The 20,058-nt window shown below is 40.7% G+C and overlaps 1 protein-coding gene across 3 annotated transcripts in view; it reads left to right on the forward strand.

The window, feature by feature from the left end:
* Window positions 1-20,058, forward strand: part of SPMAP2 (sperm microtubule associated protein 2) — a 98,266-nt gene that overhangs the window by 23,125 nt on the left and 55,083 nt on the right. For all 3 annotated transcript variants that reach the window (XM_085638124.1, XM_085638126.1, XM_085638125.1), the window contains exon 3: window positions 7,780-7,838. In XM_085638124.1, the coding sequence (XP_085494250.1) occupies window positions 7,780-7,838 (59 nt within the window). The remainder of the gene's footprint in view (window positions 1-7,779; window positions 7,839-20,058) is intronic.

Raw genomic sequence — 20,058 nt, forward strand, 5'->3', positions numbered from 1 at the left:
CGTTGTGGGTGTTGCCAGGCAGAGGCACCTGGCCTATTCACTGAGCAGGGCAGAGTCCTCAGCCGCCCAGCAGGAGGCGGAGCCAGTATTGTCACTGGCAGGAGCAGGGCTATCAGTCGCCCAGCAGGAGGTGGAGCCAGCATTGTGTCAGGCAGGGCAGGCTACTCTTCCCTCACTCTAGGTGTAAAGGCCTCATTCACCCCACTCTGACTCATTCAGACCTCTGGAGCCACCCAGCCCCTGACACACACACCAAACCAGCAGAGACCGGTGGATAGTTGGACAAGAAAATAGCCACTTCCTAAAAGGACTATTTTCAAACATAGAATTTAAAAACCATCCATCCTAAAGGGTGTGTTATTAAATTCTGAGTTCAGGGATACTAAACTCGACCTGCTACCATGCTCCGTGAGTCAGATAGATGATAATGGAGTTAATAATCAGTCTGCCCAGTCTGGCCTATTGGAGGCAGGTAGCCCTTCAATAGTGAAAAACGAAAATGGCTGTAATTCACTATTAGGTCATGCCTAGGGGTGGGCGGAATTTGCGGAATCGCGTTACGCAAATCTCCGCGAAACGGCAAAAAATCTCCGCGAACACGCAGAAATTCCGCGAACACGCGTAATTGCTTGTTCGCGATGCTTTTTTCCTGTTCGCTATTGATGTTTGCGTGCTGGAGGAGAAATATCTCGCGAACATGCATTTTGAGAACGCGAACAAGCAAAAATTTCGCAAAATCGCAGAAAGCAGGCTTTTGAGCAATTTCGCGTTCTCCGCGGAACGCGAAATTACACAAATTCCGCAAATTCCGCGAGCGGAACGGAATTTGCCGCCCAGGCCTAGTCATGCCACACACATCAGGGCATGACCTACCTTTTACCAACAATGCACCCTGACCTAGGGCCTACCATAGAGGTGTCTGAAATGTGGCAAAGTGAAGGTTTAGAGACTGGCAAGTAGGTTTCCTTGCCAAGTCGACATGGCAGTCAGGGACTGCACGCAGGCGCTGCTGTGGCAGGCCTGAGACACATTTTACACGCTGCTTCTGTGGGTGGCACAACCAGTGCTGCAAGCCCACCAGCAGCAGTTAACTTACACGCCCTTGGCACACGCAGTGCACTAGACTAGGGTCTGAACAGTAAGTCAACCAAGCCAATCATGGTAACACCAATCAATGTAACAATTTAACATAGGGAGCACTTGCACTGTGGCACTGATCAGCAGTGGCACAGTGCCCAAAGCAATAAACCAGCAAAAACATCGTAAACAGAGGAGGCAAACAGAAAAAAATGGAGGAGAGATTCATGCCAATGATGCCAGGTCTAACAGGTAGGACTCGTGTTAGCACATGAATGATCTTCATTTGGTAGGACTCATGTCAGCACATGAACGATCTTCATTCGTATTAGCACATGAATGAACTTCATTTGGTAAGACTCATGTTAGCACATGAACAATCCTCATTTGGTAGGATTTATTAAATTGCCGCAAATAATTGTCAATAAAATATGTCAGCCTTTCCTTACTGAAATGTTCTAATACATGCTGTTCTTTTAATCTGAGTGTGCTCACGGCATTTATTAAAGTAGGTGTATTTGCAAATGAGTCACAACTCTTTTTTAGTTTGGAGAAGCATTCTTTCTTTCTCTACTACGCGGTCCAGTAGGCATAGAATGACACAGGCACTTACTGTGCATTCTCACTCATGTTATTTCTTTTTCTCTCTTTTTCTTGACCTCTAAAAATTAGGACACCATTTTTCTTTCTTCACGGTCATGAAAGTCACCAATGATGAAAGCGTGAGCTCCCCTGGTGATGCTTCCGTGAGGTACTTTCTAACCTTTCACACATTTTTTCTTCTTGATCGCACTCACAAGAGGAATTGCCATTTGAATGAATGAATGAATGAGGAAGCATTTATAGAGCGCCTGGTTACCCGAAGGCATCCCCGCGCTAAAAAGACACTAGATCCGATTCATCACATATCAGGGGAAGAGAAAGATTTTTAACTGTTTACAAAAGTGACAGTGGTTAAGTTGAGAGCGAATATAGAGAGGAACCTGATTCCACAGCTCGGCAACACAATATGAAAACATACGGCCTCCACATCTAGTTCGTTTAACTTTTGGGACTATTAACAGGTGTTTACCTTCTGATCTTAGGACTCTTTTGGGTTGATAGGGGTGAACCATAGCCTGAATCAACCGAGATCCTTTTCCTGCCAATGATTTATGTGCGATGCACATAGTCTTAAATTGAATCCTTTCTTGGATTGGAAGCCAGTGTAATGAGGCTAAGGCAGATTTGGCTGAGGTACGTTTCGGAATGTTTATTAGAAGCCATGCTGCACAGTTTTGAACAGTCTGTAGTATTTTAGTGGTGGACAACGGAGCTCCGAGATATATAGCATTCGCATAGTCCAACCTCGACAGGATTAGCGCTTGTACTAACAGTCTTCTGGCCAGGAACGGAAGAAAGGGGAGAATTTTCCTGATCATCCGCAGAAGGCCGTAGCAGGTGCCTGCAACTTTCCGAGCCTGTTCCTTAAAATCTAGATTAACATCCAGTGTGACTCCTAGGCTTTTTATGAACTTTTTCAGAATGGGGGGGGGGGGCCTAGGCTGATAGGCCACCAAGAGTCTATATTCAGAGGGGTCACCTTGCCAAGAGTCATGATTTCTGTTTTAGCTCCATTGAGCTTCAAATAGGAGGCATCCATCCAGCTGGCCACTTTTTCTAGACAGGACGTAAGGCCCCCCCCTTGAGTTGTCATTTTTGTTCAAGGAAACGACTAACTGAGTATCATCTGCATAGGTGACAATCTGCACCCCAAATGGCGTGACAATATGAGCCAGCAAACTCAGGTAGACGTTGAACAGAGTGGGGCTTAACACGGAGCCCTGAGGGACTCCGCAGGTAAGAGGTACTGGATCAGAGGTACAGTTTTCCTCAAAGACAGAAAAAAATCTATCTTCCAGAAAAGACTGCAGCCACTTCAGTGCAATACCTTTAATCCCAATGTCTCGAAGTCTGCTGATCAAGAGCGAGTGGTTGACAGTATCGAAGGCTGTGCTGAGATCTTATAAAATAATTACAGCGCAGCCTCCACTGTCAAGAATCTTCCTAGTTTCCTCCACAACCGACAGAAGGGCGGTCTCAGTGCCCTGCTGCGATCTGAAGCCTGTTTGAGAGGAATGCAGCAGATCATTGTTTTCCAAAAAGCTCGACAAGACAGAGTTTACATGTTTCTCGGCGATTTTACTAATGCCAGAGAGCAGGGATATAGGTCGATAATTCGCCCAGTCTTCCGGATCCAGATTGGGCTTCTTCAACAGGGCCTTGACCATTGCCCTCTTCCACAGGGGAGGTACGATACCTGTAAGGAAGGAGGCATTAATCAGGTCAACTAAGACCGGAGAAATGGTCTTTCTAATCTTAAGAAGAACAGTGAGTGGAGCTGGGTCAGAGGGTGAGCCAGATTTAAGATGAGTTAAGATTTCAGCTAAGGAGACCTCATCCAATTGGGGAAATTCTTCCAGTGAAACTTGCTCTTGCATTGGATCAGTTTGATGTACCAGCTGCATATCTCTTTCCATAGGGAAAGATTTATAGATGGTTTGAATTTTTACTGAAAAGAATTCCGCTAGCTGATTACACCAAGATTGAAGATTGTCTATGGCCAGTGAAGGAGCAGAAGGTGTCAAAAGTGATTTAGCAATCAAGAAAATTTAATGCGGAAAGTTCACCGCTGATGTTATTTTCTCCTGATAGTAATTACTTTGAGCAGATTTTATCTCTACTTTGTAGCGTTTAATAGCTACCCTGTATTTAACTTTATTTATAGATGAGAAGTCTTTTCTCCATTTCCTTTAGAGTACTTTACACTCTTGTTTGAGCTTCTGGAGTCCCGAAGAGTACCAAGGGTTTTTCGTGGAACCAATTTTCATCTGTGTCTCTTTTTTTGGGAGAATGATATCTAACGAGGACTCTTGCCAGCTGTTAAAGGAGTCATTAGCAATTATGGGACTCGGATGAAGTGTGGGTCTAGTCATTTCTAATTCATTCTCCCACACGTTCCACGGTAGAGTGGACCAGGTCCGAATGAGCTTATTTGTTTTCTTAACTAGGGAATTTGTTTCCTGCCTAACCCACGTGAATGGGAGCAGGAAATGGTCGGACCAGGGTAAGGGAATAGGTTGAGAGACAATCAGAGATTGAATGTTAGAAAAAATAGGGTCCAATAAATGGTTTTTATTATGTGTTGGTCCTGGGACTTTTTGAGTAAACTGAAAGGCTACTAACCCCTCGACAAGATCTACTATTTGGGGGAGTTGTACTTTGTCAAAATGTATATTGAAATCTCCCAATAACGTAAAATTAGGTAGGGAGCTAGCCAAATTAGCTACACTATCTGTCAAACCTGACAGAATGGGCCAGTAGGACCTGAAGGGCGGTAGAGTAAGATGCCTCAGAGAGTAGTGACAGGAGATATCTGAATCGAGAACAAAATACTCTCACAGTTAGAAATGGGGTTATTTAAATTCCTCCTTGTAGATAATGGCGATGCCCCCTCCTCGACTGACATCTCGGTCTTGCCTCTGTATCATGTAATAAGGTGGAAGAGTTTGTGTGATGGCGTAGTCCATATCTTTGTCTAGCCAACTTTCCGTGAGAAATAGGATATCCGGTTTTTCATCTTCCAGTAGAATATGAGTCTCCACAGCGTGTTTGGGGAGGGAGCGACAATTAAGAAGGAGCATGTTAAGTTCCTTTTCTTCCCCTAAGAGTTCAGACCTAGATAGAGGAGAGCTAATTCTAAAATCACAGCTAGAGCATTGTAGAGGAATATGTTCACAGCAGATAGAATGTTTACACTTACTGTTAGGTTCGACTTTGAAACCCATGAGTTGGTCACGAGAATAGGCAGGCCTTGCGCAGATAAAACCGGCAGGGGTCCTAGCCCCTAGTCCCGGCCAGGCACGGACGGGCACAGATGGACTTGTCTTAGGCGCGCCCGCTGCGCGCGTCCGCTGCGCGGTCGCGTCATCGGCTCCTAATGAGGCCGAGTGCGCGAGATGCGCGGCCGTAAGAGCAACTAGAATGGTGACCTACACAGAGGTAACCAGCGCTAGGAGCATTGAGCACAGCTCCGATTCTGAACGTGAGTGCAGTAAGAATTAGGCGGTTTTCAATTTTAAAAGACAGATCCTCATGAAAATAAAACAATTCTAAGTGCAGTCTCCCTTAATACTTCCCACCAGCGTTACTTGTCACCAGTAGCGTCCTTCGCGGTCGCGTCCTCGGCTCCTAATGAGGCCGAGTGCGCGAGATCACGTGGGGGGGCTCAAGCGCGGTCGTAAGAACAACTAGAATGGTGACCTATACAGAGGTAACCAGCGCTAGGAGCATTGAACACAGCTCCGATTCTGAACGTGAGTGCAGTAAGAATTAGGCAGTTTTCAATTTTAAAAGACAGATCCTCATGAAAATAAAACAATTCTAAGTGCAGTCTCCCTTAATACTTCCCACCAACGTTACTTGTCACCAATAGCGTGGTGGATTGACAAACCGTTAAAATGTAACACTTGGATACGGATGTGACTGGCATTCTGTATGAAGCCAGCCTTTGGGCAGAGATATTGTTAAGCTGCCCCTGGAATCTTTAAAAAGGTTTGGTGTTCTTGTACAATCATGTTCTTTGTATGTTATGATTTAATGAGTGGAGGGCAACCTGATTATTATTTCCCTCTTATGCTCCTTTTTGTGTAGGAGGATTTATGTTCACACATGAACAATCTTCATTTAGTAGGACTCATGTTAGAACATGAACGATCCTCATTTGGTAGGACTTATGTTAGCACATGAACGATCTTCATTTGGTAGGACTTATGTTAGCACATGAACAATCATCATTTGGTAGGACTTATGTTAGTACATGAACGATCTTCCTTTCATGGGTTTCTGATAATCACATGTGGGATCTTTTTTCAGTGTGTCTAGTAAGCACTAGAGGACTTTTCTGTCATTGAAGGTCTTCTCATCACAGTCGGTATCTTTCTTTGGTGGAGTCGTGAGCTTTCTTTGGTAGGAGTCATGTTATCACATAAGATGTCTTCCATTCTCGGGGTCTGGTTACCACATGAGCAATCCTGCTTTGGTGGGTTTCGAATGATCAGACATGGGTCTTCCTTTGCGAGTTAGCACATGAGGAATTACTACTGTGAATATCTTCTCGTTCTCCCAAGAGAAATGTAATGATGAGGTCTCTTCTCAGTGGGATGTCTGCTTACCACTCAAGAGGTTCAGCAGAATGAGACGAGGAGCCCACAAATCTCCTATATCTCACAGATATTTATTTGCCTTGGGCTGAATAGAACTCCTGAAAGGTCGAGGGCCCGGTGCCTCAAGGGCTGCAAGTGGCACATTATGCCCCAAACGAGATTAAAAGAGACAGGATAGAGAAGAGAACACAACAACACAAGTTTAGCAAGGAGGCTTTCTTGCTTCATCATCCTCTTTGTCCCATATAGATTCTGTTACCGGAGACCTTCAGCACATGTTGGAGGCTGGCAGAGAGGTCTTTCTTCAATGGACTCTGCACATGACACTAAACAAAGTGTCTTCTATTGAATGTTTTACTAAGCCACACAGGAGGCTAAGCACATTCTTTTTTCCATGGCCTGGGACAGTTATCCACACTAGACTGGTGTCCTTATTGTATGTACTGTTTTATAAATACATACAGAAGTTTAGGGGAGGAAACTCTCTTCTGTGGACGGTGTCATTAATCCACGAGGAAGGCAAAGAACGGGGTCTTTCTTCTAGGAACCATCTCAATAGTCTACATGGAAAGCTGCAGGGGTTACCTTGTACAGTGTCTTATGGCATAGTCTGAGTATACTAACTACAAACTAATTGTTTGAATTCTGGATCCAGGAGTAACTGTTTGATGCTTCGAAGACCTCCTGGTTGAACCTGTGCCCTTCTGCCCAATAAGTTACTCTGAGAGTCAAAGGTAATGCATTTGTCAAGGGTGAAACCACGAGATTTAGCAGCATTCTGATAACAGCACTGCTGTTCAGCTCTGTAACCTGAACCAAAACACAGCAATGTGTGGAGGGTGAGATAAAGGAAACTTTTGACTCTACTAGGTGCTAACCACACATGTCTTGGTAGCACTTGGCACTAGATTCCCAGGTTGTACTGTGATATAATTGCATTTATATAGCACTTGTTACCCCATACAAGACATGGAAGCATTACCCATCATATAATGCGTGAACTTCTCATCCGGGGTAGTACTTCGGAACCCAAGGTTAGTGGTTAATTCAGAGGTTATTGATTATTTTGGTGTTTGCCCCAGGGCACCATTCGATTCCTCTGCTCTAGTTCCTCTGTTATAAATTACATTCACAGGAGCTAGGTGCAATCATTTGTCCTGGGACAGGGGATTTGAGTTCACGCCATTGGTTGTGGGGTGATTAGATAGACTGGAGGAGATTTGTTGTCGTTAGGTTTCATGGTTATGGTTTCAAAGGAGAGTTTGTGATCTGTGAAAAGAGGTGTGGGCAGTTTGCAGAAATCCAGTAATAGAGAGAAAGGCAGACAGACATGCTACTTAGGACAAGCTACGCTCCGAAAGAGTAAGGCATGCACTATTTTGAAAGTCTTGCTGTATTTTCCATGCATAGATTTAGAAGGGCAGTTTTTGAGACGACTTATGATCTAAGGATGTAAAGCTATAGATTGACTGATAATGTCATTTGGTTGTAATTTCAGAAAATCCATATATTGGCTGGATAAGCTGCCTCCGAAAACCCAACAAAAAACAGTTCCAGGTAGGAAGAATGAATATATTGCTCCACAGGAAATTCTGGTAACACGGCGAAGGGAGGAGCACCTCAGTTGTTGTAAATCTGATTTAATACCTGATTCACTGACCTGAGATGAGCATCATGAAAGAGCTGTGAGAGAATGAGTGCTATAAGCAGATCAGTGAGGTGGAAAATATTTAGTGTCCTGTTGTACGAAGTGTGTACACCCACAGACGCATCATACATACACATACACATGCACAAACGGACTGTTCACCACATTCACCAAAAAGCTACACTCTGAGCACCTGCACTTGGAAATACACTCTATGCATGTACTAAAAGGTCATACCATGTGTGTGGCACCTCAGCAATCATGGGGTCTTTCTAGGGTTTCCGCAAGAGGCCAATAGTGAGTGCACATGCTCACTTAAAGTTAGTGTGGTCTGTCCTATGCTTAAAGTGTGTGCAGGTGTGGTCACGCTTATGCTTAAAGGGTGTGAAAGTGTACACCTGCTTCTTTTTGGAGAAGGACTAGACTACCCTCTCCCATAGGAAGGCAAGTCCAACGCTGGCATAGCCATCTCCCACATGATACCTGTGATAGAATGAAGGTCCTTGGAGCTCTTCCATGCTTCCTCTATGGGCCTAGTGGTGCCATGATTAGTGTAGACTACTTCCCAGCGGACCTGCCTGTGCATGTGTTTCTTTAATGATAACCTGTGTATGGGCAGATGAGATTCCCACAATGCACTGAGGCACACCCTGTGCAAACAACAGAGTGCACACATTTGAATGCTTTCCTGCCGTAAGAGTTGGCAGAAGACAGATGGATGTAGTACTTCTACTTCTATATGTCAGGTACCAGGTGCCAATTCCTAGACAAGTTGTTGGCGATTGCAGGATTTACGGAGCAGTCGTGGAGAGTGATGGTGTTTTGGTGTGAAAGGCTTCCCTCGACAATCATGACAACATTGACACACACAAATGGCTGCTACCCGGGTTACAGACACATGGGGAAAACAGGCATACATGTTCTTCGGTGTCCACATCCCCTTGCACTCCAGGACAGAGTTGTGGTAGAAGTAGGCCAAATACTGCTTGACATCCCAGACACGGTGCACATTGTAGGGGCGACCTTAAGGGTATGATGGATGTCACAACAAGTGGGTTTCAAGCAAGATGTTAGACCAGACATGAATGGCCTTATTTGCAAGGAGTTTCAGACTGATAGATGCGTCCGAGAGTAGCCAGTATTCTTATTACTGTGGCACCCACCACTAAACCCCTGCATGCAATGAGGAGTTCCAAAGAATCATTGGAGTGGATTTCAAGTCAAAGGGAATAGCTGAAAGCTTAGCACTGACCCATACAAGACAAAGAGGGAAAGAAATGTCTGACTCAAAGAGGTGGCGGAAACAAGAAGGTAGACCACAACTAGGTACTTTTAGTACAATGAGGGGTTGGTGTAGAGGTAAGAGGTCCCTTAAGAATGGTTAAAGGGTGTGATTAGGAGACATGCTCTCACACAAGCACACTGCAAGCTGGTCCTAAGGTGAGAAACAGTAAACGATTTACAGGAAGAACTGTCAAGGACGTAGAGGGACATAGAAACCCAAATTAATCCAATGGCTCTGAGGCAACTATATTGTACACCGACAGAATAGAAGGCTCTGGTGCAAAATTATGCAAGGACCCAGTATACCTAGTTACACAGAAAAGGCTACATTAATAAGACAATACGGCGCATAACTTGCCAGCAGGGCTGAGTAATTAGAAAGAGGGATTCCAACTCTAGTCAACATTTAAAAAGGCAGCCACAAGGGAAGAGATATGAATGAGAGCAAACAAGAGAAATACAAAGGCCTAAAATGGTTGGAGTTCATAGAAGCCATAAAAGATAAAAGCATGTCTTTCTGCCAGTGGATAGCAAATTATTAATCAAACTGAGATCCGATGATCTTGAAAGCAGTGTTCATTGAATAGAACACCTCAAAGCTATATATATATATATATTCACTGAAAAAACCATGGGTTTCACACACGTTATAGTTAGGAATTAGCATTTAAAAAACCTTAGAAATTCAATGAAAAAACCATAGGTTTCACACATGTTATAGTTAGCTGGACATTTCACTCGTAAAAAACCAATGAAATTCCCCCGTTATAGTTAGTTCAGCTAACTATAACTCGCGCGCCCGCAATGCACTACTGATGACGTCACATATTACATCACTCATGACATGGTCAGTGACATCACTCATGACATCACTGATGACATCTCAAATGACATCACTGATGTCATCATCCAGTGAATGTGTGTTTTTCTGAAAATTAAATATGTTTAATATATGTATATCTCAAGGTCGATGGAAGAATAAATGAGTATATAAGTGTCTAAATTGATGAATTTTTTTTGAAAAATTGATTGTATTACTGACTGATTAAGTGTATGTTTGTGAATACATGGCTTAGTGAGCAATGTTTAAATATGTAAATATCTGTATCAGTCTCTCACTTTGTGTATAAGTGGCTGCATGGGTTGGTGAGTAGCTACATGGGTGTCTATATAGGTTATTAGTTGGTTTTTTGAGTCTCAGTATGAGTGTCTGAGTGTCTTCATGGTGCGGTGGGGGGTATTACGTAGTGCATAGATGCATGAATGAGTGACTCACTGTTTGTATGTGTTGAAGACAGCATGTGTGCAGGACTGTATGGGTAGATGAGTGTGTGCATGGGTGTGTTAGTGAGTGAATGACTGTCTCAATAGTGTCTTCATAAGTAACTACATATGTTTTAAACTAGTATATGTGACTATTGGTGTTTATAAGTGAGTATATGTGAGAGTGAGAGATTGGAAGAGTTCCTGTATGAATAAGTATGTGTTTCTATAAGTGATTGTTTAAAAGACTAAGTATGTGTAAGTTTCTGTAAAAGTAAGTGTGGTGGTGTGTGTATAACTGTATATGCAAGTAAATGGATGTTTGATTCTTTATTATGAGTGACTATGTGTGAGTAACTCTATGGATGAGTGGCATTGTGTTACAGGATGTTTAGTTGTATGAGTACATATGATGTGTGAGTACATGTATGAGTGACTGTATAGGACTGTTGGTGGATGAGTGGATGTGTATGTGGATCTTAGAATTACTGAATAGGTTGTTGTAACTGGTATTGGTATGTCCATTTTTTTGAAAATTTCAGTCTCTTTTTTTGAATGTTTGTATCAAAGGTTATATTTGGGTGAGAGGAGGTCTACCACTCTGTCACAAGGATGATGTCATCAGTGATGTCATTTGAGATGTCATCAGTGATGTCATGAGTGATGTCACTGACCATGTCATGAGTGATGTAATATGTGACGTCATCAGTAGTGCATTGCGGGCGCGCGAGTTATAGTTAGCTGAACTAACTATAACGGGGGAATTTCATTGGTTTTTTACGAGTGAAATGTCCAGCTAACTATAACATGTGTGAAACCTATGGTTTTTTCATTGAATTTCTAAGGTTTTTTAAATGCTAATTCCTAACTATAACGTGTGTGAAACCCATGGTTTTTTCAGTGAATTTGCAAGGTTTTTTAAATGCTAATTTTTTTTTTCTTCTTCTTTTTTTTTTTACATATTTTTATTTTAATTGTCTATCCTTTTTTAAAGACTATGGTTAAATTTTAAAAATTCTACAATATGTTTTTATTTTACCATTTTTTTATAATAAAGAAGTAAAATTTATTAGTATTACATATTTTTTTTTTTTTTTTTTTTTTACCGTGCGCGTACGGTAAGCGCACGTCTTGCTGTAATTACGTTAGATTTCTACGCTGTTTGCGTTCATTTACGCAATTTGCGTAGACGCACGTCACGCGCGCACAGCGCGTAACGCGTACGCTGCACGCGCACGTTACGCAGAAGTGAAGGGGCGTGCCTGTTTTGCGCATGCGCGCGAGCGCGTGTCTTTTTTACGCGCATGCGTACTTTTGCCGTAAGCGCACCGTAAGCGCACCGTAAGCGTACGGTGGGTCATGTGATCATGAAACACAACTTTTGATTGGTTGAAACTACTTTCAGTTCTAGAACTCTCCTACACCACACCCATTCCCCTCATTTCTGCTTGTGATCCCTTAGGAGAAGGAGCTGGGTTGTCTTTGTGATACGATGGCAGAACAGCAGAGCCCTTCTGAGAGTGAGGCTAGCAGCACTACCTTGAGGCAGAGAGCGAGGAAACAAAAGACCTCTTTCATATGGGAGTATTTTTCTTTTCCAGAGGGCCAGCAAAAGGTAAATGCACCCTTAGTGACTTGTAAGCTGTGTGGCCGTGTACTTTCAAGAGGGAATCCCGACAGGAAGTATTCCTTCGGGAATCACACCATGTTGAGACACCTTAAGGATGTACACAGAAGGACACATGCTCGACTTACTGAAGGTAACCCTTCAGTAAATCAACCAAGCACATCCACAGCAGCTCAGCCTGGACCATCATCTGCAGTGCCGAGTCCTTCTTCTGCAGGTCAGGTGAGCCCTTCATCTGTGGGGGGAGCATCTCCTTTTTCTTCTCCTCAGGAAATTAACCCTCGGTTTCTGAGGGTTGAAATACGGTGCGCCACTTGTCATGATCTAATTTGTTATAGGGAGACCAGTATTTCCCTAGTAAACAATAAAATAGATCAGCACACTTGTCGTACCGTCTAATATTCCCATTCTTTCTTTCCTCTGTCCCTGCATGAACACAACGGCTCTTTTAAGAGCCAACCTTACCTTTCATCTATTTTTTATATATGTTTTTAAAACTTTTTTTTTTTTTTTTTTTTACCGTACGCGTACGGTACGCGTAATTTTTTTTTTTTTTTTTTTAAAAACACTAAAAATCAATTATCACATTACAAGGTCCTTGAAAAACTACAATGAAAAACTGAAAATGTAATTGTGGAGAAGTGGAAAAAAAGGACCATGATATTTTTGACTTACCATACCCACTCAAAAAAATATTTATTCATTTTAATATTTTTTTAATTGCTTTAAAAATGGTTCTAGTTTTCGAAAATTTTCTATCTCAATCTGAAAAAAAGAAAAAAGTATTAATATTTAATAAAACATTGTATAATACAGTACACGTATTTACATATTTTTCAAAAAAAAATTTGCCTTTTTTTTGCTGTTTTCAGAATATATTGCATTTCACTATAAATTGTGAAAGCAATTGCATTCATCATTTAACAGCGGGCAAAAAAAAAATTAACAATCTCAAAGATTGTTTTAAATAAACCACAATCTCTTTTTGCATAAACATAACTTTATAGAAATGCATAATATTCTTTAAAAATTTCATCTAATATCAATACTTATTTCTTTAAAATACCGTCTGATATTTTTGTTTCAGAAGTATAATCACAAAAATATATCTCACATAACTCCACAATACATCTGGTTCCATTTCCTTTAGGCCAAATAGTAATTTTAAAATTCTTTTTTGATTAAATTTCCAATGTTAATCCAATAAAAATCTAAAGTTTAAATTGTACAGATCTCACCGATTCTCTGTTACATTTTGGTTTCCGAAAGATTTATTATTAATTAAATAAGTCCACAATAGAATTGTTTACCTTTCCGCATGGCCAAATAGTAAATTAAAAAACTTTTTTGAATAAATTTCCAATGGCAATCCAATAACATTCCAAAATTTAAATTGTGCAGATGTTACCGACTTTTACAAAATTTTTGGTTTTCCAAAGTTTCATTTAAAATTGAAAAAGTCCACATTACAATTGGTTACCTTTCCATTAGGCCAAATGGTAATTTGTAAAATCATTTTTTTTTTAAATTCCACTGGTAATCCAATAAAATGGTAAAATTGTTTTGTCCAGATGTTGCCAAATCTCTCTAAAATTTAGGTTTCAGGAAGATTAGATAGGAATTTGCTAAATCAAAAGGCAAACGTTGCTTAAAAATCAATTGGGAATCATTACACAGTGTCCAGCCTTTTTCACATTTAAGATAAACTGTGTAATGTCCAGAAGTTACAGTAGGTCCATCATGGAAAATTATTGCAACTGTTACAAAAGTTTTTCCTGAAATTGATAATTGCTGTCCTGTAAACTTCTTTATTAAAGTATCTAATTTTGAACCATCAGCTTTACAGCGTTGCATCATTAAAATTACATACTGTCCGTATTCTTTTAAAATTAACGTTGAAAACATGTCAGATTGACACTCACTGCATTCCATGCTATGATTAGCATCTTTAACTAATTTAGCAAAAGTGACTGTTTTACTTTCTGGCAATGTTAAATAAATAAACCTTTCAGAATCAACATTAGAGCCACATATATTATAACAGTTTTCACAACTATGTTCCCATTTATAAGAGAGACCAAATAAATTTTTAATGGGAACCCCTTCTTCTTCCAGTACCTGAAGGAAAAACATCAAGAATTCCTGTGCGTCTTGCTGTACATTTTGAGAAAACTGTGTTCGTCCTGAACATACATCTAAAAGTTTTCTAATTTCAGTAGCACTTTCTATTTGAGTTTTATCATTACTCAGCTTTTGAAAAAGGAGACTCACCTCAGAACAGAATCTTTTTCCCTGATTTACTATTATCTGCTCTTGCACACTTTCCAGGTAAAATGCAACATTCAGCACTACATTAGCGTAGCAGTTGACACCAGAGCTATTTTCAAAATGACATCCTACAACCTCTTCCACACTGTCCTTTTTCTTTTTGCTTGCAGTCACATGACTATCTTTTTGTTTTCTCTTCTGTACACCCTCATTACAGATATTCTCAAATCTCCTTTTACGACAAACTACACGTTTCTCCAACACAGGATACTGACCTAAATGAGGAGCATAGGTTCTTCTTAATCTATTATACTCCTTTACACAATTTGCATCAGCACTAACTTTTGAGTCATCAAAGTCTATCATGAATAAACCTGATAATGTTTTCACTCGTGACAAAGCAACATATGCCATACCTTCTTTGAACACAGTTGAACCAATGTTCACAAATGCACAATCTACAGTCAATCCTTGAGACTTGTGAATAGTTACAGCATATGCTAGAGAAAACGGAAACTGCTTCCTACGTACATATAAGTCTTTCACAAGCATGAAACGAACTGAACAACGACAAATGTCTTTAACTTCTTCTATCTGATCAAATTTTATTTTTAAACATTCAATTCCATCTTTTTTCTGATAATTAATAAAACCCACAACTCTTCCCATAGCTCCATTAACTAAACCTTTTTCAACATCCAAATTTCTCCTTAAAAATACTCTACAGTTCATGCAAACATATAGATTTTTTTCTAATCCAGCTGTTTTGGAAATGTTCTTCTCTAGTGAATCCAATTTATTTTTCAGTGTGCCTGTTAATGTGATAGTAATTCTTCCATCCTCAATTTTGTCCACTGCTTCCAATTTCCTGATATCTTCCTTTTCCAATTTCAAAAGCTCCTCATTGAATATTGAGCATTCACGTAGAGTGGGCATTAAGCAGATGACACTTTTCTTTTCTGCAATGTTCTTGTATATCTTCTCTGCAACTATTTCTTCCTTTGGAAATAAATTATGTAGCAGCCGACTCTGTAATGCTTTTTTGCCAACTTCTGTGAGTAGTCCAATCCTGATATCTTTCAGAATACTTCCATATTCTTCATCGTTTGCTTGCCTCATATTAGTAGTAAGTTCCTTGTACTCAAAGAAGGACCAAATATTTGCATTACCGATGCTTCCCAATGACTTCTTTGTGTCTTCATGTGTCACAGTATTAAACACTAGTTGTCCTTTAACTGGAGTAAGTTGCAAAAGATCTCCAAAAACTATGACGTGTTTTCCTCCAAATAACACGTCATAGTCTGTCTTCAGAATTTGCTGCATTCTTAAATGCACAAAGGCAAGCATTAAGTTTGATACCATGCTCACCTCATCAATAATGAGAACTTGCATCTTCTTCAATACTCTTGATACTTCCAAGCATGCTTCTCCAGTTAGCTTGTTGTATTGTATTTTGTTCTCATGCTCCACTGGTAACATTAGCAAACGATGTAAAGTGATTCCTTTTATGTTATATGCTGCTAACCCAGTTGGAGCAGTAACCACACAAGACAAAGTAGAATCCGTTTTTTGCTGTAGGTAGCTTCTGATGACTTTTATAAGGAAACTTTTTCCAGTTCCAGCTTGTCCGCTTACATACATCCTGATTGGATGAAATGATGTGCATGAGCACTCTTTTTTTTATGTAGAAATCCGTGATCAATTTTGTTTCTGATCTCTTCATAAATTTGTTGCTGCTCTTCGTTCAGTTGTCTTTCCAAATTTTGTAAGTCTATAAATTCTTCTTGAGCTTGATTCATAGCTGTTTCCACTTCATTCATGGCTATTGATGCTTCATTTTCAACGATTGGTTGTCCTAGGGGATCTTGACTGAGTGTTCCTGAACTTTGGCTGTCCTGAGAACTGTCTCTAGCTATTTCTGCTGCAATTGTAGTTTCCTGTTCAATTTCTTCATTTAACATTTGCAGATAAGTTGAGAATGTACTGCATTGTATGCTGTCTTTGCAAGCATTAAAAGAATCTTCATAGCTTTGAAATTCTCCCAGTAGTTCATCCTCTGTACGCCATGGTTTAAACAGCTGTAAAAGAGCCAAGTAGTAAAATTCCTTTTTGTCAGTAGTGTCGCAACTCAGCTTCCTGTGATTTATCAAACTTCCTTTTGTTTGCTTCACCAAACATCCTTCCTCACCAATGACTTTATATTTTCCATTGTTGATGTCTTCTGTGGCTTTCCGTGAATAAATGTAGTTCTGCAGCACTTCATAGAGACACATGTTCTCCAGATGATGACTTCTCTTGGGATAATATGTGTCCAACATGTTTGATTTAAAAATATCTGTACTTTCTGGGTCATTCTCGGCCAAATATTCAATTTCTCCAACAGATTTCAGTACCCGATTTCTCATTGCTGCAAGGCCTAAACTTGCCCAAATTATTCTTCTTGATTTCGAGTAGAGACTTGCAGAAGATAACCTATCTGAACATTCGTAGGATCCAATTTCTCGATGCGATAACATCTTCAAACTGAAACTGTACAGCTTCTTACTGACAGTCTTCTCGTGAGAAATCTCTTCCCACATTTCCTTCAATTCTGTTTTTTCAGATTTAGTAATGTAAGACGTTACATATCGAGCAACAGCAATGGAATTGTCAGCTACATACTGTATATCCATGTTAGCATTCCACATGGATAAAACGACTGGGTTGTAGTCATTTATATTTTTTGATTCTTCTTTTCTTTTAAGGTTGTAGGTATTCTTAGGTGATTTTCTTGTGATAGTATGTCTCACAGATGACATAAAACTGTTTACTCTTCCATTTGAAAGAACAGGTCTAGGAAATCCAAACCGACATTTAGTGTAGTATTTATCTTTGCTCTTGTATTTCCGTCGACAGTATTTTCCACACCGATGACTTTGGAAACGTAAAACTTGCTCCTTTAACTTTTTATCTTCTGTGCTTTTTGGTATAGCACATGTTGCATATTCTTCAATGTAAGATAACACTGCTTCATCAGCATCTGTTCCAAACTTTAGGGCATCCTTGATCCACAACAGCATATGAATCCACTTTTCAGATTCTTAAAAAAGCACATGTCCAAACTGCTTTTTCAGACCAGCACCATGTGTAACCTGGTTGACTGCCTACACTCCAGCAAGGGCAACCAGCCTTACTGATGCTGTATGTATTTGCATTACTGAGTCCAACCTTAAATCCTTAAAGTATTCTTTATTTTTACCAGTACACCTTAATTTATCGTGAAAACATAGTCCATATTATTTTACATGTTCCTCACATTTAAATTTCTCCCAAAACAGAAAATAATAAACACAACTTCAACAAAAGGAATTCCATTTCTATTATTCATTTCTTAATTTACCATATACATCCCCTCTCAAGCTCTAAACTCACCTTTAAAATTAGTTAGCTGTGAAAGAAATGTGGCACTCAAACAGCAGATTATCAGAGCCAGGATCTCTGTTCTTTACACCTCTCTCCTCTCAGCAGAACCAGATAATGGCAAACTTTCCCTCTCTTTTTCCACACATATACATGTAAATATCAAATCTCAGTGCTTCCCCCTTTTTTTCAAATGTAATCACACATTTCTATTGGTTGAAAACCAACCCTTTTCCAAAAGTACCCTTCCCCCAACTTGACTTCTGCCTAGTACCCTTCCCCCAACTTGACTTCTGCCTGCTACCATAGCAACAGCTCATGGAACACTGCTGTGTGGAGTTAGGTCAGAAGTTCACCAAACAATGTTTCAATTCCACAGAGCAAGAGTGCTTGACTTTTCAAACCTAACAGCAAATCCATAGTACTGTTCTTTGGTAACACATTTTTCTAAACCAATACAAAACATGCTTCTATTAATTTACACATACAGCCTAGTTTTTATTTCAGAATGGTATGAAACAGCCAATCAGTTCTTTTTTTTATGAAAAAAATATGTATGCCTCCATTTCCAAACTGTCTTTCATTTCTTTTTACCATTCTACTGAATTACACCTCCTGAGTGCATCCAGTTCTCCTTTGAAGATGTTCACAGTGTGGATTGTAGGGCACAGCTATGTCTTCTGGAGTGAAAAGTTTGCAGAGAAAACAGGTATGGTGAGAGACCTTGCTTTGCCAAATGTAGACATTAAATGGATTGGTCAGAGAGGGTTAAAGTGGCACCAATTGATGCCATTGGTGAAATCCTTCATGCAAATCCAACACCCTGACCTCATAATAGTGCACTGTGGTGGCAATGACCTAGGCACTTTGACTGGGGTAGGTCTGGAAATGCTTATGAAGGACACCTTTGCACAACTGTTTTCACTTTTCCCTAAAACTGCCTTTGTGTTTTCTAACATATGCCAAAGGCAAAAATGGAACTGGTCCAATCATTTCTGTCCGCAGATTGACAAAGCAAGAAAGCACGTCAACAAATCTGTTTCTGCTTTCCTCCGTGACTATGGTATGGGTTCCATTTACCACAACAACTTGCGTTACGACATGCAAGACATTTATAGAGGAGATGGTGTGCACTTCAATGATGAAGGGAACAGAGTCTTCCTCTTGAACCTTAGACTCTGCATCGGTACTTACTTGTAGGTACCACTAAAAAATCACTTCATAAACACAACGGCTCTTTTTAGAGCCCCCTAATATCTAAACACTTAAATCTGCATTTCATTTCATTTCAGTTTTTATTTTTTTTTTCTACCGTACGCGTACGGTAAGCTTACCGTACGCGTACCCCGCGATTTTTTTTAAAATCAATAAATGTTTTCTTTGTACTTTTCTGTCCTTCTTTGACCCCCTTACAAAAGTTAGGGGGTCTGTAACTCTCCTCCTTGCCCCCTTTCCAAGATATCACTCTTTTTTTTTCTGAGTGAAACACACGAAATGGCGGCCGCCGCTTCCTGGTTTCGACCGATTCGAATGTTTACTAAGATCTAAGAGCCAATCAGAATCGCGCTCGCGCACGCCACCGTACGCGTACGGTAAGCGTACCGTAAGCGCACCGTAAGCTGGCTCAGATATATATATTGATTTAAAGGCTATTTTCTCAGAATCTACTTAACAGATTTACACCAAACCTACAAAAGGCACTTCCTTGACCTGAGGACTACCTCTCTGCCAAATTTCTAGTAATTCTGTTGAGCCGTTCGGGCTGTAGCTCTGTCTAAAGGTCCTATGGAAAAATGCATGGGAAAAACGCGTTTTGGGACCCCCCTTTTATCTCAGCCCCCGCTTGACGAATCCCCCCGAGACTTTCAGGGTAGGAGCGGAGCGTAGCGCCCCACCTATTTTGAAAAATTCGCGAGGATTCGTCGACCGGCGCAAAAGTTATTCAAAATAGAATGTTGCGGATTTCCTATGGAAACGTGGTCCTAACTATAACTACCTACTGGCGACCGCCAGTAGGTAATATATATATATATATATATATAGATAGATAGATAGATAGATAGATAGATAGATAGATAGATAGATAGATAGACAAGCCCGTCTACGCCCGTCCGCGCCTGGACCGCGCCCAGCGCCAGACCCCCTGGCCCCCGCAGACGCCAGCCCACCCGCCGGACGTACGACGCCGCCACCCTCAGCCCACTCAACACCGGCCGACTCCTCGGCTGCCACCGAGCCACCCCAGGACGCACCCACGGACCCTTCACCTGCCAACCCTGCAAGTTCTC

This window comes from Triturus cristatus, chromosome 12 (genome assembly GCF_964204655.1).
Source record: "Triturus cristatus chromosome 12, aTriCri1.1, whole genome shotgun sequence".
Classification (NCBI taxonomy): Eukaryota; Metazoa; Chordata; class Amphibia; order Caudata; family Salamandridae; genus Triturus; species Triturus cristatus.